This window comes from Chanodichthys erythropterus, chromosome 15 (genome assembly GCF_024489055.1).
Source record: "Chanodichthys erythropterus isolate Z2021 chromosome 15, ASM2448905v1, whole genome shotgun sequence".
Taxonomy (NCBI): Eukaryota; Metazoa; Chordata; class Actinopteri; order Cypriniformes; family Xenocyprididae; genus Chanodichthys; species Chanodichthys erythropterus.
Genome location: NC_090235.1, coordinates 9,926,482 through 9,944,768, shown reverse-complemented (window position 1 = coordinate 9,944,768; position 18,287 = coordinate 9,926,482). Strand labels below are relative to the sequence as shown.

Here is an 18,287-nt window from a genome sequence, read left to right as displayed (position 1 = left end):
ATCACTCTGAAAATATCTGTTACACATGGTGAGGTAATCAGGTTAATATTGGACACAATAAAACAGAAACAATTAATCAATAATAAAAACAAACAAATGTTTATTCAGATGCTGTATCACTTTGATGTAAAGCAGCTAAAAACAAATGATTCTCATCTTTTGAGTAAGAACACATACATTTTTTAAACATTAATTAGCATTATTTTCATCAAGTATTTCATATAAATTCATTTATTGTATTTGACAGGTGTGATGATCAGTGGAGTTGAGTTTTTACCTTTATCATTAAAGCATTGGCAAAAATATTGTCAGTGAAAGACTGACCAGTGTAAGAGTAGATATGAGAGCTGGACTCCACATCATAAAAGGAGACCAGACCCTCCTCATAATCCACAAACACACCGACCCGCTGCGGCTTTATATTCATTCCCATTCCTCATAATCACAGTCCAGTATCCATTACTGGGAGTAAGTGTGTTCGCTTTCTTCCTGCACTGCAAAAAATGATTCCGCATTTTAGTTTGTTCAATGTAATTTTGTAAGTTGATACAACTTGTAGTTTCTGAATTTGTTCGTTCAACTTAACATGTTAGGTTTTTACTATCTCAACTAGTCTGTAAGTTCACTGAACTAGAGTATCCCACTAAACATTGGACGTCGGATAGACGTGCAGATCATGTCTATATTAGGTCCGTCGGTCCTGTTGACATTCAACATTTGACCTTTGAACGGGGTCATTTGTTTGGACGTCATTTGGACGTCAATAACAGGTGCAGGAAATGTACATGATTAATATGTAATATTTGTTTTATAGGGCCTATCAACATGATTAATACATGAAGAGCTCAGATGCAAAAGCCTCTAAGTGCCATCTGAAATTTTCTTCTAGAATGATCATTTTTATCAAGCTTGTATATTTAAGTTCAATAATTTCACTTAAATGGCAATGCAAATTACCTATTAATTGTCATTTAAGTGAAAGTACTTAACTATACCACAGCAAAATCCCCAGTGTTAAATTAACACCCAAAGTGAACATATGAGTCCATCTTACCGGGTGTTAAAAATTAACACTGAAGCAGTGTTAAAGGTAACGAGATAATTGATTGATGATTGAGTGATGATTGACAATTAGTGGAGACACCTGATGATAATAAGCAGAATCACTGAAGGAACGAGAGAAAAAAAAGGTGTTAATTAATGTTTTATGGGGTTTCATTTCACCAAGTCACCATGAAACAGGTCAGCGTTTGCTTTACTTGGGCTCTTGACTCTTTACATTTTATTTTTAATATTTCTCTGGCTGTTCCAACTTTGTGTTTGTAAAGCACATTTGTTATGGTCAGAGAAAGTATGATATGGTCACAATGTAATTTGATGATTATACTGTCATCATGCAATGGCCTGATGTCTATTAGAGTCTAAATCTCTGACCAATGACCATATGCTTGACGTGTATAGCGTTAATGATTGTAGTCCTGTGATTTTACAGCTTGAGATTTAACAGCAGTGGAAGCTTTTTTTTTAAGTAAAATACATTATGCATTGAAGCTTCTGTATTTAAACACACACAGACATCAAGAGTCAGCATATGATTCTCAAGAACGGTGACGATAAATAAATACAAAATACTGACAAACAGACTCTGAACATCACAAAACAAGCTACTGTCACAACAAAACGACAGAAAAATAAAGCAAACATGAACAATCTACGAAAATTACAGGACAATTCAGCTGCATAATTTATTCATGCAGCAATGCATGATGGGAGCCATGGATGAGTTTTGATTGGTGGCTCCCATCATGCACTGCAACATGAAGCACTTTGTTTGATTGTCACCATTGTTGAGGGTCATATGCTGATTCTTGATGTCTGTGTGTGTATATGTGTGGGTAATTTCTTTTTCTAAATCTTCAGATTATAAAAGCTTTTCTGGATTTCAAGCTGTAACTGATTTACTAAAAGGAAATAATATAACATCTATATGACCAATCAATACTGTATGTCACCAGTGAATCTGGCTATTTCACAATGATAAAACACAACCATCATGACTGTGCTTCCCAAAGCATTGTAAAGCTAAATTGATGAACTTTGGTTCACATCACTATTGGGAAACACATCCCAGATCAGAGTTTCTCTGACCATAACAAATGTGCTTTACAAACACAAAGTTGGAGCAGCCAGAGATAAACTAATGTTAATAAATAGAGTCAAGAGCCCAACTAAAGGAAATGCTTTTCACCATCATGGTGACTTCAAACTAAACTTTCATTAAAACATTAACATCTAAACATCTGTTCATTCTCAGTAAGAACTTTTGTTGATGTATGACAGAAATCAAATCAAACTGGTTAATAATAAGTGTAATAATGTTTAATGGCTGGAAGTCAGTTGTAGTTGTTGTGTCTCTCTCTTTTTCTCTTGTTGTTTCTTCAGTGATTCTGCTTATTATCATCAGGTGTCTCCACTAATTGTCAATCATCAATCAATTATCTCATTAACTTTAACAATGCTTCAGTGTTACTTTTTAACACCTAGTAAAATGGACTCATATGTTCACTTTGGGTGTTAATTTAACTCTGGGGATTTTGCTTTATAAAAATGATCATTCTAGAAGAAATTCAGATGGCACTTAGAGGCTTTTGCATCTGAACTCTTCGCATACAGATTATTTAGAAACAAACACGATTTATTGTGTGAATGCCTATTTATTTATTCAGGCCATTTTTTTTTTTTTCTTTAACTGGTTTATTTAAAGTAGCCTAATCAAGTTATTTCTTTGTGTATATGTATTTTTGCATGTATCTGTTTATTTATTTGGAAATGCAATTATTTTTCTGTAATGTATAATGTAGTTTTGAGTTTGTATTTGAAAATATTCAGAATTGTTTCGAATTTCTACTAAGAGAAGTTTACGCTATATTTTACAGTTAAAAAGTTTTTACAAAAAAATTAATTGTAATGAATGTTTACTGAGTTTGCCCTTAACAGTTATTGAATTGTAAGGGAAAATAAAATCGTTTGTATGGAAAAATATAATTATTTGGTTGAATGTGCTGTTGCAAGTTGAGAAAAAAATTTAGTTGAATGAACAAATTTTAGTACAGATAACTTGAAAATTTAAGTTATCGTATTTCAACTAATCTTTACAAGTCCAGGTTAGTTGAAATAAGTTGTTGGGCCAACTATTTTAACTGTGTCAACTAATTTTTTTAAGTTGAACATACTTAGTAGATTAAGTCAATAAAACTTAACTGAGTCAAAGCAAAAAGGTAACTAAAAAATATAAGTTGAGTGAACAAATTTTTTTTACAGTGTGTTAAGGGATTCTCTGGCCACTCCTAAATCCCAGTCTTCTGGGTCTTCTCCTTCACCTGCACCTCAAAATAAAATCTCCCTGAGGAGAATCCCTCCTTTCCACTGAGAAAACACAGAATATGAATCACATCTTAATACATTCTCTGATGATGTTTTAATATTTAATCAGTGTTTAATCATCCTGTATGTCAGTAATGAAGCTGTGAGTATATGAATGTAATCTAGTGTAGTTCAGACACACACTGTACCTTCATACTGCTGCATCCTCTTCAGATCTGTAGAGACTAATGACAATAAAACATCATCAGATCTTTGATGATTTATATGTGGAATTATAGACAAGATTTAAGATTATATTTAAAGAATTGTGTACAACATCATGTTTTATCTGATCAATGTGTGTTTTTTAGCACTGTTAAGCTGTTGGAGCTTCAGGCCTGATATTTCACACACATCCCTCTTCTCATGAAGATCAAATCTGCCTCTTAAACACATGATGTTTATTCATTTGATTGTCTGCTTAGTTAATAGAATATTAATGTTTCTCTTTACAGTTTCCCCTCTATACAGTTTTATATGTTTTCTGAATTTAAAGCTGAAAATGACCGTCTCTCTTTAAGAAGAACTGTGAGCTGATGATGATAATGTGACCATCGAGTTACAGTAGAGTCACAAAAATATTAAATTATTTGTATATATTTTATTTTTAATCTACATATGTATATTTCTATTCTTAATTCACTTTAATTTACTATAATGAGTTTTCAGCTGAATTTTTATAAATTTCTGGATGCAGTTGAGAGAGTAGAGTTACCAAAACACAGAGTAACTAACTCTCTGTCTAATTTATTGTAAAGGTTATTTAAATTCCTTAAATTTCATACAAAACTGTAATTCACATGTTTTGATGTCTAACTAATTTATTACAGTTGATTATCTATTTCATTAATAATTTTAAGGTGTTATGTCATGAAGTCCATTAGAGTTTCACTTCCCTGAGTTCAGCCAGTGTGAAAGAACTGGAGTATTTGTGTACATATAGGTTTTCTTTCTTTCTTTCTTTACTTATTTATTGTTATATGATTGAAGTATTTGTCACGATCACCATCTGTTCCTGTTACAATCCTGTCAGTTCCCGGACTACATTTCCCATCATCCCCCCTGTCAATCACATGCACTCACTCCACCAATCACCTGTTGCCACATACAGCCATGCACACTCCACACTAATCACCACACCCAGCTGATACGCATTACCTGGACTATAAAGGACTCATACACACACCACCTCACCGCGAAGTCTTGATTCCTTGTGACAATTCTGAGCGTTATTTCCCTAGTAATACATATAGTAATACATATAGTAATACATATAGTAATACATATTACTACATATAAATAGAAATAATAAACATATAAAAACATATAAATAATACTGTAACGAAGCGGGACTGAGGCAGAGATCTATTTGCAAGCTTTATTAAGAATGCCTGCCTGCATGCATGCATTCTTAATAAAGCTTGCAAATGGATCTCTGCCTCAGTCCCGCTTCGTTACAGTATTACTTATATGTAGTAATATGTATTTCAATGCATTTATGAATACTGTGATTTAAAGTGTCTTAATGACTCTGAAATACAATGTTTATCCTCAGACAACACAGAGGAACACTTGAGTAACTTCTAACTCTCTTATTGTTTTTCACTGTTTTTACACACATCATCACATACTTGACTTATTTCAGCTTGAATCAGACTCATTCTTCATTCCTGATTCTTTATACTATATAAAAACAGGGCAGACAACTTTTGAGTGAGAACTGGGGGGAGGGAGTGATGTTGCACAAATTTCCAGATTTGATTTCAATCTTGATTTAATATCAATTCATTTGGGTATATATGAATATATAGTAGCCTACATGTTAATTTTTCTGAAGGAAAAAACATTTTTTTTCTCAATTAATGTTGTGAACTAACGTGATACAGGGAACCCTGTCAGTAACGTTACATTATCATTATAGGTTAATTAACAACTGATTTGTATACAATTACGTTTCAGGATGTTTTTATAATAATGAAGTATAATATTTTATAATATTAGTATAATATATAATAAATGCCATTTTAAGAGCGCCAAAACTGTATTTATTGTTTGAATTTCATAATAAAACATAAAAAATTTGAAAGCGAAAAGCTGAAGTCTGTCTGCTTTCCTTGGTCCGTGTCCTCTTTACTCCACAATGTTTTTACACTGTGAGAATATGGATGATAAATGAAGAGTTCCAAAACACAATAACTCCATTTTGATTAATTTGAGTAAAAAGGTGTTTTCTTTAACAAGAAAGTGGCAAGATAGAAAAAAAAAAACAGGAAAAAAAACACTATTTTCTGTTTCAAACTTTCACATAGCATCATTTGGTTATAAAAACATTAAAAATTCAAATCTACATTTTGATTTTAAAAAGTTTATTATAAAAACGGATTATTTTTTTCCCAAAATGCAATAAATCCATGACACTTTTTTTCCAAAATGCGATTAATCCATCAATATAAAAGTTATTTTTCAAATTGAAAATACACAACAAAGTACAAACCCGATTCCAAAAAAGTTTGGACACTTTACAAATTGTGAATAAAAACAGAATGCAACCCAGATAGCAACACTGTGTCGGCCCAGATCCGGCCCACATCTGGCACATGCGGAATGATGATCTGGCCCACATGTGGCAGGAATGATGGCACTTGGGCGGACCGCTCCTGTTTGCCAGATCTGGACCACAAGCAGGCCATAGAAATGCCAAATGTCAGCCAAGAGCAAAGAACTGGACCTTATCTGATCCACAAAATCTTATATATTATTTATAGAGTCATCTCAGCATTAACAATCCTGTTATCAAGCAGAATCACTGAAGGAAAGAAGGAAAAAAGAGATGAGCAGAAACACAAGAACTACAACTGACTTCAGTCACAGCCTTAGAGGAAATCAACTGAAGATAAAAGACATTAAATCACTGAAGATCTGATTAAACAACTCCACAAACAGCATTACCAGCTTCACTTATTACTAACCAGACTGACTTTATTTCTGTCACACGTCTACAGAAGCTCTTACTGAGAATTAACAGAAGTTTAACTCTCATGTTTGTTTCATTTCTGGTTACCATGATGGTGATTGATGTTTCCATTAGTTGGCATCTTAACTTATAACTGTCTTTTCTGACTGCTGTGATAGTGTGCTTACCAAACACATTAGCAGCAGCAGTAAAAATTGAAATGAGATCAGGTGTTAGCTGTTGATGATTTTACTACCATTGTGAAATGGCCTGAATCAATGATGTTGTTTAGATGAAAAGAAATGATTTTGCGTCATTAATACACTAACATTACATCTGAATTTCTTTTGCCGTAACATTTATTTTCAATTGTTATGAATTCAGTGAAGCAGCCTATTTCATTATATATTATTTACAAAACCATCCAGAATTAACAATGATCACATGATCATGCTTCAGTTTCTTTGCTACTGATAATGTGTTTGACAGAAACACTATCACAGTAGCCAGAGAAGACAAATATATATGTTAAAAGTTAAGAGCCCAACTAATGGAAACATCAATCACCATCATGGTAACCTGAAATGAAACAAACATGAGAGTTAAACTTCTGTTCATTCTCAGCAGGAACTTCTGTAGACGTGTGACAGAAATAAAGTCAGTCTGGTTAGTAATAAGTGAAGCTGGTAATGCTGTTTGTGGAGTTGTTTAATCAGATCTTCAGAGATTTAATGTCTTTTATCTTTAGTTGATTTCATCGAAGGCTGTGACTGAAGTCGGTTGTAGTTCTTGTGTTTCTGCTCATCTCTTTTTTTCTGTTTTCTTCTTTCCTTCAGTGATTCTGCTTGATAACATGCTTGTTATGTCAGGCTGAGATGACTCTATAAATAATATATCAATATTTTGTGGATCAGATAAGGTCCAGTTCTTTGCTCTTGGCTGACATTTGGCATTTCTATGGCCTGCTTGTGGTCCAGATCTGGCAAACAGGAGCGGTCCGCCCAAGTGCCATCATTCCTGCCACATGTGGGCCAGATCATCATTCCGCATGTGCCAGATGTGGGCCGGATTTGGGCCGACACAGTGTTGCTATCTGGGAATGATGTGGAAGTTTCAAATTTCAACATAGATGACATATCAAATGTTTAAACTGAGAAAATGTATTATTTTAAGGGAAAAATAAGTTGATTTTAAATTTCATGGCATCAACACGTCTCAAAAAAGTTGGGACAAGGCCATGTTTACCACTGTGTGGCATCCTCTCTTCTTTTTATAACAGTCTGCAAACGTCTGGGGACTGAGGAGACAAGTTGCTCAAGTTTAGGAATAGGAATGTTGTCCCATTCTTGTCTAATACAGGCTTCTAGTTGCTCAACTGTCTTAGGTCTTCTTTGTCGCATCTTCCTCTTTATGATGCGCCAGATGTTTTCTATGGGTGAAAGATCTGGACTGCAGACTGACCATTTCAGTGCCCGGATCCTTCTTCTACGCAGCCATGATGTTGTAATTGATGCAGTATGTGGTCTGGCATTGTCATGTTGGAAAATGCAAGGTCTTCCCTGAAAGAGACGACGTCTGGATGGGAGCATATGTTGTTCTAGAACTTGGATATACCTTTCAGCATTGATGGTGCCTTTCCAGATGTGTAAGCTGCCCATGCCACACGCACTCATGCAACCCCATACCATCAGAGATGCAGGCTTCTGAACTGAGCGCTGATAACAACTTGGGTTGTCCTTGTCCTCTTTAGTCTGGATGACACGGCATCCCAGTTTTCCAAAAAGAACATAAAATTTTGATTCGTCTGACCACAGAACAGTTTTCCACTTTGCCACAATCCATTTTAAATGAGCCTTGGCCCAGAGAAAACGCCTGCGCTTCTGGATCATGTTTAGATATGGCTTCTTTTTTGACCTATAGAGTTTTAGCCGGCAACGGAGAATGGCACGGTGGATTGTGTTCACCGACAATGTTTTCTGGAAGTATTCCTGAGCACATGTTGTGATTTCCATTACAGTAGCATTCCTGTATGTGATGCAGTGCCGTCTAAGGGCCTGAAGATCACAAGCATCTAGTATGGTTTTTCCGGCCTTGACCCTTGCGCACAGAGATTGTTCCAGATTCTCTGAATCTTTGGATGATATTATGCACTGTAGATGATGATAACTTCAAACTCTTTGCAATTTTTCTCTGAGAAACTCCTTTCTGATATTGCTCCACTATTTTTCGCCGCAGCATTGGGGGAATTGGTGATCCTCTGCCCATCTTGACTTCTGAGATACACAGCCACTCTGAGAGGCTCTTTTTATACCCAATCATGTTGCCAGTTGACCTAATAAATTGCAAATTGGTCCTCCAGCTGTTCCTTATATGTACATTTAACTTTTCTGGCCTCTTATTGCTACCTGTCCCAACTTGTAGCTCTCATGAAATCCAAAATGAGCCAATATTCAAAATATCCATATTTCAAAATGTCTCACTTTCAACATTTGATATGTTATCTATATTCTATTGTGAATAAAATATAAGTTTATGAGATTTGTAAATTATTGCATTCCTTTTTTATTCACAATTTGTAAAGTGTCCTAACTTTTTTGAAATCGGGTTTGTAAGTTGATTCACATATATGACAGAGTCTAAACTTTGCCAATATTTATCTTATATATACAGGCATTTTACTAAAAATACATTCAGTCGTCGCTCCCAAAATGAATTCAATGGGTCATCTTGTTAATGTTAAAAAATTATTTGTCATTACCGATTAGAGAGTATCTGGTGCCACCACACGGTTAAATAAACACATTTGCTGAGTACATTGGTATTAAAATGTGTTTCTCTGCTCAACCAGGACAATCAACTAATTATCAGCAGTGTTTGTTAAGAGAAGAATCAGTATTACTATTGCTGTTGAAGTTAATTAAAACTTCAGTGTTTTTAGAGGATTTTCAAAATAACTTCATCCTGCACCGATTGCACTGAATGATTCCTCAAAACGTGTTAGATTGTGGAGAGGTATTACGTGCTATTATTTTAAGTTATTAAAGTAAAAACAAATAAAAAAGCATTATACAGCGCTTTTATACAGCAATTCACTAAACATGAATTTAATATTAAGTTACATTATAGACACAATTTTGACAGTTACTTTGACAGTATTTTTGCTTTGCCAGCGAAAACAGTTCCAACTTCCAAACAAAACTACAGCAGAAACAATTGTTAAACTGAGCAAAACATACAGTAGTGTTTCAATGTTTGTTTCTGTCTGTCGTTTAAACAAGTATTAAAACAAATCAATTCAGATTGATGATTCTCTCAAAGACAGCACATGTCGCCACCTACTGGTCTATTATTGTAACCTGGAGAAAGAATCACTGTAAAAACCAAGCGGCAACCTCCCCTAGTTTCTCGTGAAGCCAAAACGGAAGTAACTTAAACTGCGATTCATCGACTGGCCGCTAGGGACAGGCTGCAAAAGGGAGCAGAATCTCATTGACCATAATTTTTTATGTTACATTGACCATCTTTTATATATTACATATTACCACGCTTGTTTGTACAGCTTATTTTTAACCACTTCCCTTTTTTTCTATGCTTCTAATATGTAAAGCTGCTTTGAAACAATTACCAATTGTAAAAGCGCTATATAAATAAATTTGACTTGACTTGACTTGACCATAATGTTAAAACAGCCAAGTTTACAGCAGAAATAAATTGTGGTTCAAATTGTGGTTTTGGTCTATACTGCTAATTTTGCCCTTCATGACAACTCTGAGGGGGGTGAATTTTTTTTATAACTCATCCGTTTAAATTATATTAAGCCTTAAAGTTCTGCATAATTAAGGGCGTGGTCACTTGAGTGACGTGATGAGGTGGATTGGCGCTGCTGTCTGTGAGCCGTCATGTCACCTCAGCAGCTAATTTCAGCCACTGAATTTGGCATCTCAGCTGTATTTGTGCTTTTTTTCTAGATGATTTTATACAATATTTGTCTTGCTGCATTAAAGGGTTAGTTCACCCAAAAATGAAAATTATGTCATTAATGACTCACCCTCATGTCGTTCCAAACCAGTAAGACCGCCTTTCATCTTCGGAACACAGTTTAAGATATTTTAGATTTAGTCCGAGAGCTTTCTGTCCCTCCATCGAAAGTGTTTGTACGGTGCACTGTCCATGTCCAGAAAGGTAATAAAAACATCATCAAAGTAGTCCATGTGACATCAGTGGGTTAGTTAGAAGTTTTTGAAGCATCAAAAATACATTTTGGTCCAAAAATAACAAAAAATACGACTTTATTCAGCATTGTCTTCTCTTCCGGGTCTGTGTATAGCAGAAGGGGGCGGTAATGCACCAATAAGCTGGATGCCAACCGCCGTAGAAGAAGAAGAAGCAGCATCACTGTGGATATACACAGACCCGGAAGAGAAGAGAATGCTGAATAAAGTTGTAGTTTTTGTTATTTTTGGACCAAAATGTATTTTATGTATTTTATTACCTTTCTGGACATGGACAGTGCACTGTACATACACTTTCAATGGAGGGACAGAAAGCTCTCAGACTAAATTTAAAATATCTTAAACTGTGTTCTGAAGATGAAGATGAACGGAGGTCTTATGGGTTTGGAACAACATGAGGGTGAGTAATTAATGATTCATTAAAATTAATTTTCATTTTTGGGTGAACTAACCCTTTAATAGTCGAGACTGATGTGTGTCTGTGTAGATGTGCTTGCATGCGGAAGATATAGAACACACGTTGTTGGATCGTCGTGGCATCGGCTAAAAGTTTTGTTCCTGAGATTTACTACAATGACAATACCAGGAGGATATACAACTCTGACAGCACTGCTTGGATATAACTAAAACTGCTGCACTATTTAAAAAATATATATTTTGGACACGTGCTTGAGAGAACATTTGAGAGATATACAGATATCTGGTACCTGTATATATGTACGTATAGAGTTTTACATTATAAACGATGCTCAGATTGCATGCTTTCTTGAAGAACGATGATGGAGAGAAAATCATTCCGAAGATATTTAATGCAAACAATGGATAATATATAAATATTTCATGGATTTAACGCTTTCATGGACAAAAAGTACTGTTTTTTTTTGTTTGTTTGTTTTGAAATGGACATTTTATCCAAGTGCCATGGATTGGATTGATCTTGCGATCTCTATTTCATTAAAGGTATGAAGTCCCATTGTTTTTTTGAGTTATTTGCACACCCCACACAAATTAATTAGCCTACTGGTGTTGGAGCATCTATAACGTTATCTTAAAAAGACACCGTAGATTGACAGTAAACCTTTAGTACTTTCTAATGACATTGATATCTTTATTAATATTTTATATAATATCTAAGATAGATAGCTCCTGCTAACATGGTAACGTCGAGCTAGGCGGGCGTGGTTTCAGCAACAAGTCGCATGGGCTCCAACTACATCCCGCCTCTCTGCCCATTTTCAGTTATCCGGGAGTGACGTGCAGTGACGCGCTGCTAAGATGGCAGCGGCCTCATTTTCGCTTCAAAAATGCTGTTCAGAACTCTATTGGTGACGTCACAGACACTACGTCCATATTTTTTTTACAGTCAATGTGTAAAACACAGACTGACTGTCTGGAACAGACACATACATCGGATTGATACAAACAGTGAAAGTCCCCTGAACTACCTCATGTAATAAATATTTAAGAAAACTGAATTACATAATTGAACTCACTTTTCTGACTTTTGCTGAGTGTTTAACGTCTTGAATCTTCTTGATTCTGTCCTGGATCATCTGCTGCACACCTTTCTGTGTCTTTATCAGTTGAGTCTATAGACACAGAACAACACAGACATTTATAATAGTCTTCTGAGGAAACCTTTAATGTTTCCATGAACTTTTTTGTTTCACAAAATGAAGAAATGTGATTCCTCATGATATGAGCCCTTTAAAATCAGTTTTGTCAGTAACTTCTACCTTCTTCTCTTCACTCTCCTCTTCTAAAGAAACAGTGTTGTGGTTCTTGTGGTCTGTTACACCACACATCAGACACACGATTGTCTGATCATCTCTACAGAACAGCTCCAGGTCTCTCATGTTTCTGACATATATAGTCCTCCAGATTCAGGGCTTTCAGCTTTCTTTCCTCACAGACGTCACACAGAACTTCAGGATTTTTCAGAACTTCAGGACTTTTCTTTTTATAGTGATCTACAACTTCTCGGATTGTGGTATTAATCTTGAGATCAGGTCTGATCTTGAATGTTTCTTTACAATATGGACAGTTGCAGGTCTGGCTGTTGTCCCAGCACTTATTCAGACAGGTCTTGCAGAAGTTGTGTCCACATGGAGTGCTGGATCAGTGAAAATTATGTCTGGATCAGTGAACACATCCAGACATATTGAGCACTGAAGCTCCACCGTCAGTGGACCGCTGGAGGATGACATCACTGGAGAGAGAAATGAAGATAATGAATGACCATCAATAGTAGTCAAAAGTTGGCTAAGAGAATTCCAACATTGTGCAGAGCATGAACTTAAACTTTGAAGAAGCTGAAATATAAGATATTATTGCTTTATTTTACATTTTTGCTCGCTATAATTCTATAGGCTCACTTATGCTCTTTCATAGTCTTATGACGGAAATGTGGAAAACTGCCTTAGTTAAGAATGAGCAGGTTTGTTCAAATTTGTACTTGTGCTGTACATTCTTCAGCAATAGTCACCTATTAAATAATGAATTATTAAATATAAATTATTTTTTTCTGTTATTAACTTACCTGGAGGTAGAGTTATACTCCGTATCCTGGTCTCTCTCTTCCTTTTGATGATCTTGATGCAGATTCTGCCATTGCTCTTCCTTTAGTTAATCCATTTCAAGACAAATCACCACAATCTAAACTTGGGACTGCTAATTAGAAAATGACAAATAATTAATTCTCTCCTCAAAATAAACATTTTATGACTAAGTGTAATTTTTTTCTATGTAAAGTGACTCTCACCTGCTTAGCAGGTCTGTCTGTCTGCAGGTAATTTACTTCCTGATTCTCTAGTTTTTATGTTGTGTGAAAAACTTAGCCAATAAGTCAAATTACATTTACAATACAATTCTGAAAACATTTAAGTAAGTATTTATAATAGTTGAGTATTTGACATGCTTAAACCTGATTCAGTTCAACTCACTCCAGTTCAACATAAACTCTACTAAACCAGATCACTTCCATTAGAAACCTGTTCAGCTCAATCTCTCTTATATTTCTGTCATTACCTGTGAGGATCAGATGTGTCCACAAGACTCTTTGAACGGCTCAATAAATATTCTCTTGATTAAAGAGGTTGATCGTTTCAGGTGTCCATATTGTTGTTGATCAAGGTTCACTTTCTCTGAATCTCTCTGAACTCCAGTGATGTCAGAGCGCCTCCTGTATTTACACATTTACATTTGTATCTATATTCAGTGTGTTGGTTCATGTGTGTATGGCAAGCCGTTTTAACATTTAAAAGTTAAGTTTGACTATCCAGAATTAACACTGTAGATATCACCAACGTCTTTCTGACTAGTCGTAATTACATTTTGGATAGTTGGAATTGTCATTCAAGATATCTGTAACGTAATTGTGACTAGTCGAAACGACAGATAGAGATATCTGTAATGCAGTTTTGACTAGGCTGAACTGAATTACAGATATCTGCAATGACGTCATTGAAAACAACATTCAACTCATCACACATCTTAAATGACAATTGCAGATATCTGTAATTCAGTTTTGCCTAGGCAGAATGAAAGTTAAAGATATCTCAAACGTCATTATGTCTAGTGATGGCATGGTGCTAGTCAGTGGTAAATACAAGTTAACAGGTGCAATTTGAATGATTAGAACAACAACACGCTCTGCTCCCGTCTAAAGTGCGATGCAGGCGTAATTTGCATAAAGATATCTGCAACGTCATTTCGCCTAGTCAAAACTCTAATTCAAGATATCTGTAATTACATTTTGACTAGGTGGAATGTAAGTTACAGATATCTCAATTTTCAGATATCTCTAATCAAAATTCATTTCAAGATATCTATAACTTGATAATAGATATCTACAATTAAATTTTGTTATTATTATTTTAGTTTGACCAGATACATTTTACGGTAAATTCCTGCACTGTAAAAAAAGTCAGTAAAATATACAGCAAAACACCGTCAAATTCCAACGGTAATGGAGCGTAAAACCAAAAACGTCCTTTTACTGTATTAAATAGATTGAATAACCGTTACTTGTGAGACTGGATAAAACTTTGTTTTTTACAGTAATAAAATGTTGAAATTATAAATATTTTCTGTGAAAACAAATAAATATGCATACATTTTACAATTAAATATTGTAATGTTGAAAATGTCTAAAAACCTTAGATTTTATGGTATTATTTGAGTAAAAATACATCTTTTGGGGTTGTGCAAAAACATTCATTTTTACAGAAGCAAGATGTTAAAAAATCCCACTAAACACTGGACGTCGGATAGACATGCAGATCATGTCTATATTAGGTCCGTCGGTCCATGACCATTTCTGAACATCTATTCGATGTCCAAACTACACAGTTAAAAAAAAACTGTCAAATTTACGGTAAAAAGAGCTGAGACTGGACCGGAGGGCTCGGCGGCTGAGACTGGGGATACTGGCTCGGCGGCTGAGACTGGGGATACTGGCTCGGAGGCTGAGACTGGGGATACTGGCTCGGCGGCTGAGACTGGGGATACTGGCTCGGCGGCTGAGACTGGGGATACTGGCTCGGAGGCTGAGACTGGGGATACTGGCTCGGAGGCTGAGACTGGGGATACTGGCTCGGCGGCTGAGACTGGGGATACTGGCTCGGAGGCTGAGACTGGGGATACTGGCTCGGCGGCTGAGACTGGGGATACTGGCTCGGCGGCTGAGACTGGGGATACTGGCTCGGCGGCTGAGACTGGGGATACTGGCTCGGAGGCTGAGACTGGGGATACTGGCTCGGCGGCTGAGACTGGGGATACTGGCTCGGCGGCTGAGTCTGGGGATACTGGCTCGGCGGCTGAGACTGGGGATACTGGCTCGGCGGCTGAGACTGGGGATACTGGCTCGGCGGCTGAGACTGGGGATACTGGCTCGGAGGCTGAGACTGGGGATACTGGCTCGGCGGCTGAGACTGGGGATACTGGCTCGGCGGCTGAGACTGGGGATACTGGCTCGGAGGCTGAGACTGGGGATACTGGCTCGGAGGCTGAGACTGGGGATACTGGCTCGGCGGCTGAGACTGGGGATACTGGCTCGGAGGCTGAGACTGGGGATACTGGCTCGGCGGCTGAGACTGGGGATACTGGCTCGGCGGCTGAGACTGGGGATACTGGCTCGGCGGCTGAGACTGGGGATACTGGCTCGGAGGCTGAGACTGGGGATACTGGCTCGGCGGCTGAGACTGGGGATACTGGCTCGGCGGCTGAGTCTGGGGATACTGGCTCGGCGGCTGAGACTGGGGATACTGGCTCGGCGGCTGAGACTGGGGATACTGGCTCGGCGGCTGAGACTGGGGATACTGGCTCGGAGGCTGAGACTGGGGATACTGGCTCGGCGGCTGAGACTGGGGATACTGGCTCGGCGGCTGAGACTGGGGATACTGGCTCGGCGGCTGAGACTGGGGATACTGGCTCGGCGGCTGAGACTGGAGATACTGGCTCGGCGGCTGAGACTGGAGATACTGGCTCGGCGGCTGAGACTGGGGATACTGGCTTGTTGGCCGCTGAGGGCTCGTTGAGGGCTGGAGCGACGGGCTCTGTGATAAAGTCTATCAACCAGCCAGTATCCTCTGGCGGCTCGTGAAAAGCTGGAGTGGATTGCTCGGCGGCGGCAGCTGGCGGCCAGGAGTGGGCAGGACCGTTGAAGCGTTATGTGCAGGGCTTTGGGGTAAGGTGAGCTGCTGATGCCCGATAAGCTGCTGATGGGGCTGGACAAGGACTCTGGTTCCTTTGAACTTTATCCACTTCAAAATTAGAACCATTTAAAAGGAGAATAATATTCAGAGAATCGACTAAGGAGAAATTACAGGCTGGCTCGTTATAACGAATTACGTCCTTGTCCAGTCCCATCTGAAAAACAGCATTAAGGGAAGCATCAGTCCAGCTCACCAAATAAGAAACCTCCAAAAACTCCTCCACATACCTCTCCAACGGCCTGCCACCCTGCCGTAAACGGCAAAGTCTTTCCTCCGCCCGGAGAGGTTCGGGGTGCTCAGGAATTAGGAAAATCCCCATTCTGACTTGTGGATATCCAGCGGTTTGGGGTGTAAAGACGAGGCAAATACGGATTTCCACAATAACAATGGGTCTTTTAATGAACAACGCAAGGAAACACCAGACATACTCAATATATCATTTAGGACAGACAAGGAGTGGAGGGAGTGAGTCCATTATATAGGAGGTGATGATGATAAGGAACAGGTGCAGGTGATCCGTGACGATGAGGAGATGACGAGGGAAGTGAGGGCAGGTGAGGAGACATGAGGATCATGGGAAATGGAGTTCTGGAGACGAGGGAACTGTGACAACTGGTTTTGTAACCCTAAATTTTACAGTAGACAACGTATTTTTTTTTTAACCAAAATCATGGTAGAAAAAAACAAATATATTTGTCAATTATACAGGTCCACTATGTGGACGTCCAACCATGACCCAACTTGGACGTCATCTTGACGTTCAACATTTGACCTTTGAACGGGGTAATTTTTTTGGACGTCATTTGGACGTCAATAACAGATGCAGGAAATTGACATGATTAATATGTAATATTTGTTTTATAGGGCCTATCAACATGACTAATACATGATTATATACCATGATTTTGGTAAAAAAAATATATGTCTACTGTAAAATTTAGGGTTACAAAACCAGTATACCGTATTGTCTTTTACAGATTCCACATTTTTTTCATGGTATATTCCTGGCAACCACAGCTGCCGGTATTTTAGCGTAAATTTGAAAGTTTTTTTTTAACTGTGTAGTTTGGATGTCGAATAGATGTTCAGAAATGGTCATGGACCGACGGACCTAATATAGGCATGATCTGCACGTCTATCCGACGTCCAGTGTTTAGTGGGATTTTTTAACATCTTGCTTCTGTAAAAATGAATGTTTTTGTTTGCTAAAAAATCTACAGATTTATACTGTGAATTCCAATGTGCACAACCCCAAAAGATGTAGTTTTACTCAAATAATACCATAAAATCTAAGGTTTTTAGACATTTTCAACATTACAATATTTAATTGTAAAATGTGTGCATATTTATTTGTTTTCACAGAAAATATTTATAATTTCAACATTTTATTACAGTAAAAAACAAAGTTTTATCCAGTCACACAATTAACGGTTATTCAATCTATTTAATACAGTAAAAGGAAGTTTTTGGTTTCACGCTCCATTACCGTTGGAATTTGACGGTGTTTTGCTGTATATTTTACTGACTTTTTTTACAGTGTACAACGCCATTTTGACTAGTCATAATAAAATGTTCTTTTTGATGAGGCAAAACTGAAATACAGATATCTGCAACACATATCCAGTCTAGCTGTTAAATGTTAAAATGGCTTGCCATATTTTTGAGCATTACTGGAACTGAAGGCGTGACAATAAACACGAAACACACGTGATCGTTGTCATGTGGTGAATTCGGCCAATCGTGAAACAGCTGTGTCGTCATCAGCGCTCATGCAGCTCCTCTTGAGAAACTGCGCTGGCTTATGGTTTTTTATTCCAAATAATATTTTCAACAAACTCGGTGGTCTGTCTTTCCTATTGAAGTGTAACTTTTTGCCTGGCAAGTTACCCATTTCCTTATCAAACTTTCATCAACAATGCCTTCTTTCATGGAAATTGTGTTTTGTCCATAACTTTTCCCCACACA

General features: G+C 37.4%; 1 protein-coding gene across 3 annotated transcripts; it reads right to left on the bottom strand.

The window, feature by feature from the left end:
- Window positions 1–89: 89 nt before the first annotated feature.
- On the bottom strand, window positions 90–13,777 carry LOC137037636 (tripartite motif-containing protein 29-like). 3 transcript variants are annotated; one of them, XR_010897300.1, is made up of 7 exons: window positions 13,370–13,777; window positions 13,148–13,278; window positions 12,345–12,817; window positions 12,102–12,197; window positions 3,573–3,608; window positions 3,320–3,426; window positions 90–494 (listed from the first exon to the last, which is right to left on the bottom strand). XR_010897300.1 is itself a non-coding variant. In XM_067411774.1 (6 exons), the coding sequence occupies exons 3-5, from the start codon at window positions 12,462–12,464 to the stop codon at window positions 3,594–3,596; spliced, it is 231 nt and encodes a 76-aa protein (XP_067267875.1). In that variant the 5' UTR covers window positions 12,465–12,817; window positions 13,148–13,278; window positions 13,370–13,777; the 3' UTR covers window positions 2,811–3,426; window positions 3,573–3,593. The 3 variants fall into 3 exon arrangements, 1 of the variants encoding a protein (XP_067267875.1); XR_010897301.1 differs by lacking the exon at window positions 90–494 and having other exon boundaries at window positions 2,811–3,426; window positions 13,636–13,777; XM_067411774.1 differs by lacking the exon at window positions 90–494 and having other exon boundaries at window positions 2,811–3,426.
- Window positions 13,778–18,287: the final 4,510 nt, after the last annotated feature.

Coding starts and splice junctions, on each gene's coding strand:
- LOC137037636 (XM_067411774.1), bottom strand. CDS start 12,464: ATGAGAGACCTGGAGCTGTTCTGTAGAGATGATCAGACAATCGTGTGT. Junction 12,198..12,344: donor AGGAGAGTGAAGAGAAGAAG/GTAGAAGTTACT, acceptor CTGTGTCTATAG/ACTCAACTGATAAAGACACA.